Source organism: Diospyros lotus, chromosome 3 (assembly GCF_014633365.1).
Source record: "Diospyros lotus cultivar Yz01 chromosome 3, ASM1463336v1, whole genome shotgun sequence".
Classification (NCBI taxonomy): domain Eukaryota; kingdom Viridiplantae; phylum Streptophyta; class Magnoliopsida; order Ericales; family Ebenaceae; genus Diospyros; species Diospyros lotus.
The window spans coordinates 40414343-40431612 of NC_068340.1; the positions used below are offsets into that span (position 1 = coordinate 40414343).

General features: G+C 35.8%; 1 protein-coding gene across 3 annotated transcripts; it reads right to left on the bottom strand.

Moving 5' to 3' along the window:
• Nucleotides 1-470: 470 nt before the first annotated feature.
• On the bottom strand, nucleotides 471-12165 carry LOC127798220 (probable small nuclear ribonucleoprotein F). Of its 3 annotated transcripts, XM_052331626.1 has the most exons (6): nucleotides 12018-12165; nucleotides 8166-8253; nucleotides 7650-7687; nucleotides 2093-2157; nucleotides 1663-1752; nucleotides 771-1576 (listed from the first exon to the last, which is right to left on the bottom strand). In XM_052331626.1, exons 1-6 carry the CDS (start codon nucleotides 12021-12023, stop codon nucleotides 1561-1563), a joined length of 303 nt encoding a protein of 100 aa, XP_052187586.1. In that variant the 5' UTR covers nucleotides 12024-12165; the 3' UTR covers nucleotides 771-1560. The 3 variants fall into 3 exon arrangements, with proteins under 3 accessions (XP_052187584.1, XP_052187585.1, XP_052187586.1); XM_052331625.1 differs by having other exon boundaries at nucleotides 770-1752; XM_052331624.1 differs by lacking the exons at nucleotides 771-1576; nucleotides 1663-1752; nucleotides 12018-12165 and adding an exon at nucleotides 471-761 and having other exon boundaries at nucleotides 8166-8277.
• Between the last annotated feature and the right edge of the window lie 5105 nt (nucleotides 12166-17270).

The following is a 17270-nucleotide window of genomic DNA, read 5'->3' on the forward strand; positions in this document are numbered from 1 at the left end:
GTCCCTCTCCGTGGTGAGGTAATCGAAATGTCCTGTTATTACGCTTAAACGGGCTTAAGGGCAATTAAACCAACGGTACTACAACTCGTGATTATAGTGAGTTTTATTTATAATAATAATTTGAATGACACTATTATATGTAGCCTGGGTAAAAGAATGTCAAACTAGTTGTGGGTTTAAGTTCAATTAAACCAACGATACGTACTAGTAGATGATTATAGTAGATTTTATTTATTTGCTTATTATATGTAGCCTGAGTAACAAAATGTGGTTTAAATGCAATTAAACCAACGATATTACAACTGATGATTATAGTGAGTTCTATTTATAATAACTTGAATGACTATTAGCAACGGAAACACAAACTACATTAAGTAATACTACAAAGACATTCACAGTCCCATCACTTTAATCCCTTTCTTACTCAAAAACATAGACCACACTACATTAAGTGACCAAAAATAGGATGCTTTTAAAGAAGAACAATTCATCTCCATAAATGATGATAACAACAGGTGAATTCTTCATGGCATGGAGAACAATTTTACCCATCAAATAATACTACTTCCTGGATGTGATACAGATACAATATGTAATCTACTTAAAAGGGTAAATGACATTTGTTTCAGATAGAGATCAGAAGGTCTATTTGGAGAGCCATGACTAGACTACTACACTCAAAATCCACTTCTCAGTCTTGTTCAGCCTCTTCTATTTCCTCATCTTCAGGCACCCCGCGAAGATACAGAACATTGTTACATCTGCAGATGGAGTAAACATGAGTTTGTTAACTCTTCTCTCAATAAAAATTTCCAAGAAAGACGAATATGAATCACTTTTGCCCAATCATAGGGACAGGTGATATGAGCGATTGAAACAATACTCAGCCGCTTTTGTGAGAAGACGACTTTGTAAGCAAATATCAGTTTCAGGCGCAAAGAGATCTCCAACGAGAATTACTATTTCCAATTTCGCATCATAAAGAACGATGGATATCAGGCACAGAATGACTGGTTTTTACACATCATAAATGTTGTCAAACAGTTTCCTTAGAACAGTTAATTAACCACTACCTGCAAGCATTGTTGGTATAATTTAAGCCCACGACTAAAAGGACTAACCTAAATTAGACAACACACAACCCCAACAGAAAGCAATTCAACCCAACTCTTGTAATGTGCTCTGGGTATAGACCACAGACTAGCATGCTCAAAAGGCTAATAACAATATACTTCATTTTACTTGGCATTCTTCTCAGTTGAGCTGGGTATGGTAGTTACAGCAAATAGATATTACACCTGATGAGAGAAATCTATCTTACACGGTTAAAAGTTCTCCACAACCAGATAAGCATAAGGGTAACGCAAAAGATCGGATAAAAAAGTGAGAGAGATACTAGTGACTCATTTCGTTAAAACAACAGATAAATTGCATGGGCATCATTGTTTGCCTGGTCTGGCACCTCAGCAGATAGATTGTATGCGTCACGATAGAAATCAGTTCCATCAGGTTTGAGTTTTCAACCACCAGAAAAGGTATTGCATTAGGCAAACCCTCAAATCAACAGGTGATGTACCTGGTAGATCATTTTATTAAAGCAACTCAACAAACATAGGAATCAGAATTTAGCTGGTCTGGCACTTTCACAAATAGATAGTGCACCTCATGAGAGAAATCTCTTCCATCAGGATAGAATTTTCCACTCCAGAAAGGCAGAAGGGCACGCCCACAGGAGAGATATCTAGTACATCACTTTATCAAAGCAACAGAAAATTATGTAGGCAGGGACGATGGATAAAGCCAAAAAGGGTGAAAAGGTGGATAAGAATGAATAGGCAACTCAAAATCATACAAAAAAACACATTAAACCCAGACACACACACACCAGACTAGATCATGTAATCACTGTCCTAATTTCTTGAAAGAAATAGAACTACATAATAGAGAAAATAACAACACAGACTAACCCATCATTTGTAATATGTGCTAAATCTAAAGGAAAGATCATGCAAACTTGAAACTGAGGCTTACAGACCAAGCTATACTACACTATTATGGTTCAAAAAGAAATGTAGCATTCAGAGGACATTACCTGATCAAAATCTCCCCAAGATTTCCAGTGAATTGTCCTTCAATGTACTCTTCACTGTTGGCCAGCTGCAAACAAGATTCAGTTTACTACACAGGTGGATTTTAGGAAATGTAGCAAATATGCAAAGAAAGTTACAATTAGCTGCGTACAAAAAAAATTCCTGTTTTGTAAATTTGGTAGAATTGTAAGAATACTTGATTCAATAAGCAAGAGTTTCAAACCAATTACATTCTCTTAACGGAATTAGAATCCGCACATGCAGGTTGTTACAAAACCTTGCAATTCCTGCTCTACCCCTCCTCTAATAGCTAATTTCCCTAATTCCAAAACTATCCCTGATTCCTTGGCCGCCTTTGGTATGTCCAGTGAATCGGTGGTCTATCAATACTCCCTCCCCCAACTTTCACCTTGTCCTCAAGGTGGAAAAATGGAAACTGCTGCTGGATCACTGAGTAGGGCTCCCAAGTGGCTTCCAATGGTGGCAGGCCCTTCCACTGAATCAGCACTTCTGCTCTTTGCATGCTCCTACCATTCCCCGAACGCACTCCTAGCACTGCTGAGGGTTCCACCACCATTTCCAGATCTTCAGTAAGCTGTTTGGGCAGCTCCCTCGTGGCCTTCATTGCACCCTTAGCCTCCCGTAGTTGGGACATGTGAAATGTTGGGTGGATTTGACAATGCGGTGGCAGTTTCAGTTGGTAAGCCACAGGGCCTACCTCCTCCTCAATCTCAAACGGGCCATGATAGCGTGCCGCTAGTTTCTCATTTGCACGGGCAGCCAAAGACCTTTGCCGATACGGCCTTAATTTCAAATATACTAAGTTGCCTACCTGAAACTTCACATCCCTTCTTTCCCCATCTGCTCTCTTCTTCATTATTGCTTGTGCCCTCAAAAGTTGCGCCTTCAATTCATCTAGGACCTCATCCCTTTCAATCATCTGCTGCTCCACCATCGAGATAGGTGTAGTTCCCTTCTCAAACCTCCCTAAGGGAGGCGGTTCCCTCCCATACACCACTTGGAAGGGAGTTAATTTAGCAGCTGTGTGATAGGAAGTATTGTACCATAATTCAGCCCATGGTAACCAAGCGAACCAGGCCTTTGGTTTGGAAGAAGCAAAACATCTCGAGTAGGTTTCCAAAGTCTGGTTGAGTACCTCGGTTTGCCCATCCATTTGTGGATGATAAACTGTACTTCTTTTGAGTTTGGTGCCTGTAGCCTAAAAATGTCCTCCCAAAATCTGCTCATAAAAATTTTGTCTCTATCCGACACAATAGACCTAGGAACCCCATGGAGCCTTACCACTTCCTTGATAAAAGTTCCAGCCACCTCCCCAGCTATAAATGGATGTTTTAAGTCCAATAAAATGCCCATATTTACTAAGTCGATCTACCACGACCAAGATTGGGTCTACCTTGTTAGATTTTGGAAGTCCTTCAATAAAGTCCATGGCAATGTCGTCCCAAATCTGGTTAGGAATTGGTAGTGGCTGTAACAGTCCCCCCGGTGACAAGGTTATATATTTGTTTTGTTGACAAGTCGAACACTCACTTACATACCGATGCACATCCTTCTTCATACTCGGCCAATAGACATTCGCCGCCACCCTTTTATAAGTTTTTAAAAACCCCGAATGACCTCCCATGCTCCCATTATGCCCTTCCTGGAGTATCAACGAAATTAGTGCGGATCCCTTGGGTAAGTAAAGTCATCCCTTGTAGACAAGGTGCTTGTCCACCAGCTGAAAATTAGGATGGGAGGGGTCAGCTTGTAACTCTTGGATAATTTTTTGCAGCCTTACATCAGTGTTTACCTCACTTGCCACCTGCTCCAAATGGACCACCCTAGGCACTGTCAAAGCCATCAAAGTTGTTGTGTGACAGATTCTGGATAGCCAATCAGCCGCCTTATTCTCCATCCCAGCCCGATAATGTATCTCAAATTGGTATCTCATCAACTTCACCATCCATTTCAAATATTCCGGACTTACCTTCCGTTGCTCCATCAAGTACTTGAGGCTTTTTTGATCCGTTCTAATAAAAAAATTTCTGCCTAACAAGTAGTGCCTCCATTTTTTCACTGCAAATACTATGGCCATGAGCTCTCTTTCATAAACGGATTTCTTACTCCCCAACTGACTAAACGCTTGGCTGAAATAAGCGATCGGCCTCTGTTCTTGCATCAAAACAGTCCCCATTCCATGCCCCGAGGCATCAGCTTCAATGGTGAATGGCTTCTCAAAGTCAGGTAAAGCTAAAACGAGTAAGGATACCATTTTAGCCTTGAGTTGTTGGAAGGCCTCTTCAGCAGCCACATCCCACAAGAAGTTTTTTTTTAATTTATCAGTTAGAGGCCGAGCAAGCTTACCATAGTCTCTCACAAAGCGTCTGTAGTACCCCGTAAACCCAAGAAACCCCCTCAATTCCTTTACCGTTGTTGGAATAGGCCAATCTATCATCGCTTGCACCTTGTTGCTATCAGCTGAAACCCCCAAATAAGAAATAACAGGCCCAAATACTCAATTTCCAGCTGCCCAAAAACACACTTCTTGCTATTGGCCACCAGTTGGTTGTCCGCTAACACCCTTAACACACATTTTAGGTGTTGTTCATGCTGCTCCAAATTGTTGTTGTACACCAAGATATCATCGAAAAACACCAACACAAAACGCCTCAAATGATCTCTGAAAATTTCATTCATCAACGCTTGGAAAGTAGCCGGAGCGTTCATCAACCCAAAAGGCATCACTAGGAACTCATAATGCCCTTCATGAGTCCTGAATGCTGTCTTTGGGACATCCTCGAGCCTAACCCGAATCTGGTGGTAACCAGATTTTAAGTCAAGTTTAGAAAAAACCCTAGCACCATGCAACTCATCAAGTAACTCATCTATTACCGGAATGGGAAATTTGTTTGGAACCGTTACCTTGTTCAAATCCCTATAATCGACGCAAAAGCGCCACCCCCCATCCTTCTTCTTGACCAATAATACCAGGCTAGAAAATGGGCTGGAGCTGGGTTGAATGATCCCCGCGACCAACATTTCACCCACCAGCTTCTCAATCTCATTCTTTTGTAAATAAGGATAACAATAGGGTCTTACACTCACCGAAGATGATCCCGGAATGAGGTTTATGGCATGGTCTCTATCCCTGCTTGGTGGCAGCCCTTCCTCAGCAGTAAACACTCCTCTAAATTCTACCAATACTAAATTCTGCCAATGAGCCCTTTAAGAATTCTAGAACTACCCTCAGATCTTCCTCAATTTCAGCTGCCAATGTCCCCAATTCCAGCAGCATTCCTTCCCCCTCCTCCTTAAATCCTTTCACCATAGCCTTTAAGGATACCAAGGTCTTGCTCAAGCTAGAATCCCCCTGCAAAGTTACAGCCATATCTCCTACTTGAAACTTTATTGTGAGAGTCTTCCAATCCACATTCATCTTAACTACCTCTGCTAGCCATTTCATTCCCAGAATCTCATCCGAGCTTCCCAGCTCTAAAGGTAAGAAATCTTCCACAATCTGCAAGTTTTGGAGCTAAAGCTTCACCCGCTTGCAAATTCCAACCCCTTAAACTGCCATTCCCGTCCCCATAATCACACCATAGCCTGTTGTTTCCTCCCTACTTAGGCCCAACAGCTACACCAACTCCACAGAAATAAAGTTATGGGTTGCTCCTCCATCAATCAGGACCACAACTTGTTGTTGCTCTATCTCCCCTTTTAACTTCATCGTTTGGGGTGCTGTCAATCCTACCACAAAATTTATGGACAGCTCAATAACCTCACCCCCTTGGACTGGTTCCCCTACTTCCTCCCTCTTTTGGCTGAGGCACTAGTTGGCATCTCCTTCCTCCACCCACTGCTCCTCCTCCTCTACTTCTTCATCATAAATCATCATCACCTGCAACTCTTTATTCTTACACTTGTGGCCGATCGTATACTTCTCCTCACACCTAAAACACAAGCCCTTATCTCGCTTGGACTTCCATTCGGCCTCACTAAGTCGTTTCCAAGGCTGGTTACTCACCCTCCCACTGTTTTGGGGCCGAAATGGATAGGGAAAGTTTGTTGCCAAAGATTTAGGAGTAAGTTGTGCCTGGGGCTGAAGACCCCCACGCTGGTAATTTGGAATAGCGAGTAAAGCGGTCTGACCTCTATTCGAAGACGATCCAGCTACATTTCCCCGGAGCACCAGGTTCCTCTCTTCTATTCATTGCACCAGGTCCATCATTTGCTCCAAACACCTTGGCCTCAACACCCTCAACTCAACCTTGATCTCCGGAATTTGAGACCATTGATGAAGTGCCCTTCTAGCACAGCTTCTGGCAGATTCTCCAGAGGCAATGCCAGCGCCTCAAAGCTTTGACGGTAGTCCGAGACAGTCCCTCTCTACCAAAGAGCTAAAAATCGCTCTTCTATCGACCCTTCTTGAGTGGGTCGGAATCGGTTTCGCAACAACAGCTTGAAATCCTCCCAAGTCCTCATTCTCCGCCTTTTTTCTTCCCACTGAAACCACAAGAGGGCAGGTCCTTCCAAACATACAACTGTTGTATCCACATTCTCCATATCAGTCAACCCATTCACCGAGAAGTATCGCTCGGCCGTGAAAATCTAGCCATCTAGGTCACCTCCATTGAAGAGCGGCATATCAAGCCGACGTCCGCGAGATTCTGATCGCCAGCCACCCTCGACCCCCTCCGTTTCAGCTTGCCTCCCAACCCGCCTCAGGGGTCGCCTCCGAGTCACCTACCCCAGGTGATTGTTCTCCCTATTTCTCCTTGTTCTTCATTTCTCGTTGTTGCTCCTCCCATCTCGCTCTCATCCATTCGAACTGTTCCAACAAGGAAGCAACGTTCTTCTCCACCGATAGAATCTCACTTCTCATGGCATTCGATTCACTCTTCATGGCGTCCACACCTAGTTGTACGCTATCCAACCCCTTCTCTAAATCTCCCACTCGATCCGTTAAGTTCACCATTGGGATCACAATGCTCTGATACCAAAATGGTAGAATTCTAAGAATTGTAAGAATACTTGATTCAATAAGCAAGAGTTCCAAACCAATTACAGCCAAAGGAGAAAGAAAATAGGGCAATTCGAGAGGCCTTTAATCTCTCCTACTTTCTGGAAAATTCTTCACACCTCCGCCACCTCTCTTTTAGTCCTCATTCTCTAACGGAATTAGAATCCGCACATGCAGGTTGTTACACAACCTTGCAATTCCTGCTCTATCCCTCCTCTAATAGCTAATTTCCCTAATTTCAAAACTATCCCTGATTCCTTGGACGCCTTTGGTATGTCCAGTGAATCGATGGTCTATCAAAATTCTTCACGTTGTGTGGAAGGAAAGATGAAACATATTTCCAAGCATCAATTTAAACATCCTTCAATTTTAAAAGGCATCTTAAAATGCAGCTATTCAATGATTGTTTATCAACTGCAAATCAGCCCCTGATGTGAGACAGATGACATACATGTTTACAAACAGATGACACTTGTATGCATGAATTACGTAATGGATGAGCAAGAATAAACAGGAAAATAATTTTCCCATGGTACCTGCAAGTTCATGTATGAATCCACTGAGACGAGGAAACCTGAAAATTAAAATTTTAAACGAATAAAATATAATTGTTTAAATAGATTAACAAAGATTAACAAAAACCCAACTAATCAAATCAGCGACACAAAGTAAGAAAAAGGGTGTCCCAAATTCACAAGGCTTCCCACGTTACGAGAGCCAGGGAGTCATCTTTGTATATAGCCGTATCCTTGCTTTTCAAAAAGGCTGTTTTCATAACTTGAATCTATGACCTTCCAATATTAAAGTCATCTTTGTATATAGCCTTACCCTTGCTTTTCAAAAAGGCTGTTTTCATAATTTGAATCTATGACCTTCCAATATTAAAGCAGCAATTTTATTGCTGCCACCAGGGCTCACTCTCAGTGAGACAAATTAAGAGATACGGTAAATTCAATCCAGAACAAGAGAGGAAAGGAATTTAATAAACACACACCACACTCATAGTCCCACAATTACAAATAAGAATCAAATTTTAACCCACTGATAAGTACCTTTATATTCCATTCCCCACTTGAGTTTCACGATGACCTTCTTCCCAGTCAAATTGTTCAGGAACGGTTTGGGATTAACTGGTACAGTCTGCAACATTGAGATACAAAGATTTGAAAAGGTAATGCAATTATGCATACTTCAACCAAAAAATAAAAAACAAACAGCAAATATAAGGAATATTTGGCAAACTGGCGAATGGAAATTGACTAAAAATTATGCAGTCAAGATACTCAAAAGCATAGCCCCTGAAGGAGAGAATGAATGTTAGCAAGATTTTATATCCAATATGTTGGGAAAGAATTCAGAGAAAACAAAATATATATATATATATAATGTATCAAAGATACTTTCAACAAGGTGTCATGTTTTGTTGAACACCAAAAATTGGTACACACCAGATACTTGTTCAAAATGTGTCCTGTTATTTTTTATTTTTCTAGAACAAACACCTTTTCTTTTTATAAATTAACAAATACATAGAAACAAACAACTTGTTTAAGGAGGTAAATCCTAGTCAAAAGAATTGACAAGAACCAAGAAGTTAATGCAAATGAAATGCAAGTAAAACATCCAAAAACTGCACAACAGAGAACAAAAAAGGGTGTATCCATTCTTAACCACAAAAGTAAAGTAGAAATACTCTAATCCTTCAAATAAAACACCAAGCTCTCTGATCCTTCAAGAGCTCTTCTATTTCTTTCCTACCATATTTTATAGAACCAAACATTTGTTGGACACTCTGAGGACAGCGGTCCCCATTTTAAGAACATGCAGGTCCATCAACTTGAGTTTTTTTTCCCTCAAGATCAACTTGAGAAAAATAGACCATGTGTTATAAGTTTAAAAAAATAAACTGAGAATACAACAAAAACAAATAAATAAATAGAATAGTTTATGTATATGAGCAAAACTAATAATTATTTCTTCAATTTTTACAAAAGATTTTGTGTTCTGGTAAATGGGGTTTTAAAAGGTTTTTACAATTATTCTAACATTTTTCAGCAAGGGGATTCATTAACCCTTTTCCAACTCATCTTGGTTATAGAACCTCCATGATCTTTGCTTGAGAAGGTAGAGTTGATAGGTTGGTCAAGGGGCTTCCTTGTTGGGCCTAGGGAAGGATCACATCAGGTTTCTCACTTTTCACTCTAACAGATTATACCATCATCTTCTATAAAGGAAGTGATATTCAATTGCACTATCTTAATGTAGTGCTTTGCTTTGAAGTCCTCTCGGCTCTGCAAGTTAATCTCTCAGAAAGTACGTCACTACAGATGGGCTCGAAAGTGAGCTTTCCCCAAAGGTTGCAAGGCTGACTTTTGTAGTTATTTGAGTTTACCCTTAGGTTCAAAGTTCAAATATAAAGAAGCTTGAGACAGGGTTGTAGAGAATTATAAGAATAAACAAAAATACCTTAAATGGGATTTCAAACTATCCAATGTTGATTCTTTTAGCATCTGCTTCAGTAACCAATAGGCTAGAGAGGATTCAAAAGAACTTTCTTTAGGAGGGAACAGGCGAGGAACACAAATAGCAGAGAAAATCTGCAACTCTCTTTTACTTGGAAGCCCAGGAGTTAAAAACAAACAAAAAAACACTTGGTTTTATAAAAACTTTTACTCAGGAAGTGGAAGTGGAAGTGGAAGTTTCCAGTAGAGCCTATATTTCTTGGAGGGATGGCAGTGGCTACTAGATAGATTGCTCAAGGGATAATTGGAGCACAGAAAGCCTTCAACCACAAGTGAGTTTGGGAATTTGGAGGGGCATTTTTTGCCTTTGGGAGCTTTTTGCAAAACATCTAGCATGTGATGTAAAGAATGGATCAAAGAAAATTATCACATGACTGTTAGTGTTGGCACAGACCTCACTAAGAGACCTTTCCTGACCTTTTAAAGATGCAAGGGACAACAACACTTCTGCAAAAGACTTGTTTTCTTTGACATTGCAGGGATAGTATGTTTCATACATTTAGGTGGAATCTCTAGAATCAGGAATTAGACTCCACAGTTATCTTCTTAGGATTACAGATTACTTCAGCACCAGCCCATTACCGGGCAAAGGGAAGATACTTGGATACAGCAACCATCAAAAGATAGAACCTTTAATGTCAGTCCTTTTAGAACGTTCAATGTACTTAAGATTCTTAGAGCTGGCTGGCACAATAATTTTCTCTGTAACACTATATAAAGAGTGAGAGCACCTCCCACTAACTTTCTTTGCTTGGTTGTCTTCTCATGGACCTATCATGACTATTAACAACTTGGAAAAGAGGGGGTGTGCTTTAGTTGATCAGTACTACACATTTAAGGAGGGACAAGAGTTAGTGGACCATCTCCTCTAGCATCACCCCAAGTTTCAATGGCTGTGGGATCTTATTCTAACTGTCTTATAGGCCAGTGGCAAAACAAACTTGGATTCATATGCAATATGGCATATAGAAGCTATCCCAAAAAAAAAAAAAAATCTAAATTGCGTTGGAACATCACTCCTTTTGCATCTCTTTCACATTTATCTAACTTTTTTTGGGTTGGGGAGTGTTACGAAATTGAATCAACAACAAACCAATCAATCACACACGAACACATAATTTAACGTGAAAAACCCAAATTGGAAAAAACCACGAGTAGAAAGAACAAAATATCACTAACCAAATATTGATAATACAAAAGTGATATAGCTGCAACTAATTCCAGAACATTGGACACCTATTTATAGACCTAAAATCATTTATAGATAAATACAGGAAATCATATCTTGATCAGAAGATGATGCATGAAGATATTCCTCCAGATGAGATAAATCTCACATAAAATCAAATTTGACAACATCATAATCACAGTCAAATTCGAAATCATAATCACGATCAAATTAAGAGTCCCAATCTTAGTCAAATTTGAATTTCGGGTCACAATTGTAACAGGGGTAGAGGCTGGTTCACATTGAATAAATGATTATAAACATTGTAAAAATGACAAGAATTCATACAGTTTCATTAACATTTTAGCACCTTACTAACAGCGCGCCCCCCCCCCCCCCCCCCCCAAAAAAAAAAAAAATGTTAAAATGGCCAGAAGAAGGCAACGGAATGACCTCAGCCTAATTCCCCAAACAAAAGAGATGTAAATATTCATTTACCACAAAGAGTCCTAGTGAACTTGCAATATATAGCTGCCATCAATTAGCTACCAACTCCACATTCCACAGACCGTCATAGCCAATCTCTTGTTCATTGGCATGCTTAAGAAATCACCCTTATCCAGATATTTCAACCCAATCCAACAATTTACTTAAGATAACATCATCTTACATGACAAGAATTCCCTCATTTAGGTTAGCTTCTCAAAAAATTAGCTTGCTTTCACATAAGAACTCCTTTCCATACTTAAATGATTCAGTTAATCAGATGAACCCAACAGCACGATACAATTTCAAATCAACCCACAACTGATACTACACCAACATCTTTGAATCTAATGGATATCAGTAAACAAGGTCAAGAATCAAGATAGATCTCTGTCTCACGCATGTTGCAGACGCTACGAAAAAAGCAAAATGGGACGCCTCAACACCGGATTATAATTCAGAAACACGATCTGTAACTACCAACAATTAGCAGGAGTAATTTCTAGAACATAACGCCATCGTGAACGATACCCAGCCCGAAGGGCATGGTTCCCTTTAATTGAGAACCACTTTAGAAGCATTTCCTTCCCAACAGGCAGTATACACAAACACACATCAACCATCTCGGGCTCAAAGACTACGGAATTGAAGCGTAGAGGGTCTTGTAAAAGAACAATAGCAATGTCCTAAGGAAGTCAGAAGTGTATTTTTGTTCATCGATAACTCACCGCCATTGGGAGAAGCTGCTCGGAGCAAAAGCACGGACTGGATTTGAACGTCGAAGTCGAGCGAGGGTTTAGGGTTTTGAAGCCGAACACAGCGTGTTATAGTCGGAAGCCGAACACAGCGTATTTAGGGTTCATAATCACAAGCCCCGACGAATAGAAACTTCCCACGTGTCACGGTGACCACGGCATCAGTTTTACCGAAAATAAAAAAATAAAAAACTCAAGATTAATTATCTAGAAGTCATATCATTAGTTATGCATAGTATTTTTATTAAAGGATATATTAAACAAAAAAATAATATCACATAATTTCTTGAGATATCATATAATTGATGATTCATAATATTATTTTTTAAATTATAAAATTTTATAATATATTAGTTTTATTATGAATTTAAAATTTTGTCAATTTTATATTAAAGTTATTAAAATTTAAATAACTAATATTCATTGGATGCATTTATTATTATATATATATATAATAATAAATTAAATTTAGAAATTTTGTCTCAAATTTTTCAAAAAATTAAAAAGAAAATCGACTTAAAATAAAATTTGTTGATTTTTTAAGAAAAAAAAGAACCTGGCAGTAGCCCTTTCACCATTGGGTGTTTGACACAATTATTAGAGCTGACAAGTAACACAAATATTAATGCTAGTAGAATCAGGCATTTATTACTACGGCAAAAGTTCAAGTTGTCAGCACAACCAGAGTCTTATTTTCTTGACAGTAAAAGGTGAATTCCCTCTCTCTAACAAATTTTCACACATTGTTCCAGTACGTGAGGGGGTAAATTGCTATAGACAGTGGCTTCTTAAGTTGGACTGATATGGTGCTCACGAAGAATCACTCCATAAGAAAATAAAATATTCATATTATAACTATCATGACTTGAACCTGTATTCTTGGTTATAATTTACTACTCGAATATCAACCATGCTATGTCTACAGAAACCATAATCTTATTTTCTTATAATGTAACAGCCCCTCACACCATTATTTGATTATAACTCGATCCAATTTCACACACACACACAAAAATCTCTTAGGGCGCGTTTGATAGCCTAAATTTTTCAAGGAAAATGTAATTTTTTCACCCATTTTCTAACTTTTGCATTGTTTGATAGCATTTTTTTTAGGGAATTCATTTTCCAACTTTTACTCACGTGATGTCATTTTTCTTCAAATCAAGGAAATCAAATTTTTTGGGCGGAAAAGATGGAATTTTCCAGAAAATTGGAAAATGGAGTTGGGCGGCTGGAGTTTTTTTTTTGGGGGGGGGGGGGGGTGTGTAATGTAATAAATATATAAATATATATATAAAAAGTAAATAAGTTAAATTTAAGATGATTATTTAATAAATAAATATTATAAATATATGTATAAAAAGTGAATATGTTAAATTTATGATGGTTATTTAATAAATATAAATATTATAAATATATAAATATATATATAAAGTGAATATGTCAAAAATTTAATAATTAACAAATATAAATATATAAAAAGTGAATATGTCAAAAATTATATATAAATTATTTTTTTAGAAAATAAAAAAAATTAATTTTGTAGTTTCATTTTTTGAGAAAATAATTTAACTAATTTAAAAAATGTTATTATTTTAATTTTTCTATACAAGATTTAATATTTTTTAATACATTTTCACCATTGAATTCCATGGAAAATGTGTCATTTTTTATGAAAAATAATGCCTATCAAACACGAAATACCAGGAAAATTATCTAATTCTATGGAAAATATTACCAATCAAACACCAAAAAATAAAAAATAACATCATTTTCTAAATAGAAAATTATACCAATCAAACAGCTTAAATTTTTAATTTTCAGGAATTCATTTTCTCTAGAATTTAATTCCCTGTAATTCATTTTCTTTCCACTCAAATTCCATCATTGCAATCAAACGCACCCTTATAGTTTTATCAACTTTTTTCCTTAGTCTTATATTGTTTTGTTTGGTCCTTGGTGCCCCTTGTAATGTCAGGGGGGTTTTCTTTTCCTTAATCTTTTATATTTTATTTTATTTAAGGATTAGTATTCAATCAATTCAGTAATAAATTATTTAAATTAAATTTATGTCAAAAATGGAATTAAACCGATCAAATAGATACTCAAACTGAAAAATCAAAAAAATAAACAAAAATCAAATTGACTAAAAAAATCTAACAAATAATATTTATATTATACAAGTTATTGATACACTCGTTAAAAATTTTCAAAATTACCAAATTAAAAATATTATCATGACACTTTAATAATATTTATATAGTAATATAACACAAAAATATACCCATAAATATTATAAGAGTGTCTAAATAAATTTTGTTGTTTTTCGATATCAAATAGGCTTAAAGCATAAAAATGCTCATGAACCTTGTTATTTTGGATATGTAACACCTCAAATTCAAATCTTGATATGTTGTGTCACTCAATTATTTAATTTTGCAATAATTAGACATTCATCTATCAACATGATTACACGCATTACATGAGCGAGTTTAAAGGTATATATATATGGGCTTAAAGCATAAAAACAACACTAAAATTTGTTATTTTGACTTTGTGACACTCTCAACTCAGATTTTGACATATTTTGTATCTTAATTATATAATTTTTCAAAAATTAGGTACCTATTTATTTGTATGATCACACATGTTACATGACTGAATAAAAAAATGTCTAACTATTACGAAATTGGACAATTAAAAAATATAACGGGTCAAATTTAAGTTGATGGTGGTACACTACCAAAATTTCAGAGATATGCTCTAAGCCATATCAAATATGAAATATTAATCATTAATTAATTTGAATGAATATTTAATAATTAGTAATGGAGAAACGCGTGCCAATATAATATTACGCATTTGGGATAAATTCTTTCTTCACATCTATTAGCAAATTGATTTGATCTCTCTCTCACATCATTAAGGTTAGATCAATCATTGATTACACAGTGCATGTGGACTCATCAACCATGCATGATCTGAATTAATCATTTGTTTAATTAGTAAGATAGTGTTTAATAATCAATATATGTGACAAGAAAATTCAGATATAAAAAATATTTTAAATAATTTTTTTAATTATATTTATTAAATTTATCTGTCAACATTTGAAAAATAAATTATTTGACTTGTTATTTGAAATTATCTAGATAAATTTATCTATCTGTCTCCCCCTTCGCATAAATTTATTTTAGACTTTACAGGTAAAATTAAAATTATATATATGTCTTCTAACGTATTCAAAAAAATATTAGAATATTCAATGTCCTTATGTTAATCATTTCATATCTTAATTCAAAAAATATTTTAATTTTATTTTAATATAATCTTATTTTACTTATTTTAACAAATTTTATCTTATAAAATGAGTAAGATAAGCTGAGTTTATGAACAAATCCAACAAGCTAAGCCCATAAACAAGTCTATAGGGATGAGCTGAGCCCTCAGATGAGTCAAGTCGTGAACTTAGAAATGTTGGACTCGATCGAATCATATATAAATGATAAGTCGAATTTGTCTCTTTACAACAATAAATCAGATTAAATAAACGCACAAACCAAAACCAACTTATTTCTTTTATGTAAATAAGATTTTATTGAAAAAAATCACAAAAGGTCAATATTTTGGGATGAAAATACTTGATTGCTCATAAATAAATGTTTAAAGAGCACAAAGTCTATATTTCTTTATTTTTTTCTTTTTACTCCCTAAATATTATATAATTTTTAACATAAATATTAATATTTTATAATAAAGACATCAAATCATATAACATCTCTACTCGTTGCTTTAAGCTTAGACGCCACGCAAAGGAGACAAAACAGCTATCAGTCCACTTATATGGGAATTTGGGTAGGCAGGGAGGGTGTAGTGGCCTTTAAGTGGGGGGCTGTGGCCTTGGATTTGTAGGGTTACTATCGCCTCCACTTGTATCAAAGTTGCTAGAACAGACGAGACAAAGGTTTTGATCATCGTACCACCTAGCTTGCACTATATATATATATATATATATATATATTAAAATTATGTCACACGTGAATTAAGTAGGAGTGAGTAAAATTTAGTTAAATTAAAATAATTAAATTGAATTTGTCAAAATTATTAATTTGATTTAGTTCGATTTAATTTTTAAAATTGAGTTTTTTAATTATTTTGATTCAATTCAGTTTCTTTATTAAAAAAATTAAAATAAATAAATCAATCAAAAAATTAAAGATGATGTTGTTTTTTATCAAAATTAATTGGTTTAATTTGGTTATTTCAATTTAACCAAAACTTTACTCGTTTTTAATTACTTCTATCTGTTTGTACTTTGTCATTTTTTATTTTTATTATAATTTTATATTTTTTGAGATTTTTTTATTTGAGTAACTATTGACTTGTTTAGTTCAATTTTTGACAAAGGTTCAGTTTATTTAATTTGAATAATTTTGTCTCGATTCGGTAATTGAATCTACCAGATGTTCACCCTTATAAGAATTAAAAAATTTAAATAAAAATTTATTGAGTAAAATTTGATAACTATAGTTTATTTTTAATTTTTTCTAGTCAAAATTTTAAATAAACAGTGATAAAATTATTTTAGAAATTAATTATTATTTAAAATTCACAAATTAGTTGTTTTGATTTTTTTGGCAAGATTAAGATATACAAAAATTAATTTTAAAAAACATTTTAATAACAATTTTTATAACCACATAAAAAGGCTCTCTCTCTTAAAATTACTGTCCCCGCGTGGTTTCTCGCCTCTAGTATTCTTGATTTTAACAAAGAAAATAAATTACAAGTGAAAATTTTACCTCGTTACGTAAGATAAAAATTAAATTCATAATCTACTAATACGAAATTTAATTTATTATGAAATACACATAAAGGGCGCATATATATATATGTATATATATATATATAGGGATTAGTTGAGACTCTTATCAAGATATAGCGACTAGTTAGTCGACTCCATCACAAAAATGCTCAACCTCCCATCCCATCCCATTATCCTCCCAAGCGTATGAACACGAGTACAAAATTTGGAGCGAGTCCAATTGGTCCCATCCCATTATCCTCTCCACAAGTCAAAATTAAGTGGAAGCAAACTGTATTATTTGTTGTTATCATCATTACATTATTATACTATTATTATAGAGAGTGAGAGAGAGGGAGAAGACTAACTAATATTGCTGCATGGAGACAGATGGGGAGAAGACAGTCCACTGCGTCCACTGC

Excerpts from the sequence above, each read along its gene's own strand:
- LOC127798220 (XM_052331625.1), bottom strand. Across the intron at positions 2,158-7,649 it reads ATTCATACATGAACTTGCAG|CTGGCCAACAGTGAAGAGTA; the intron begins GTACCATGGGAA and ends TCTTGTTTGCAG. Across the intron at positions 1,753-2,092 it reads CTTGGGGAGATTTTGATCAG|TGATGTACTAGATATCTCTC; the intron begins GTAATGTCCTCT and ends GCTTTGATAAAG.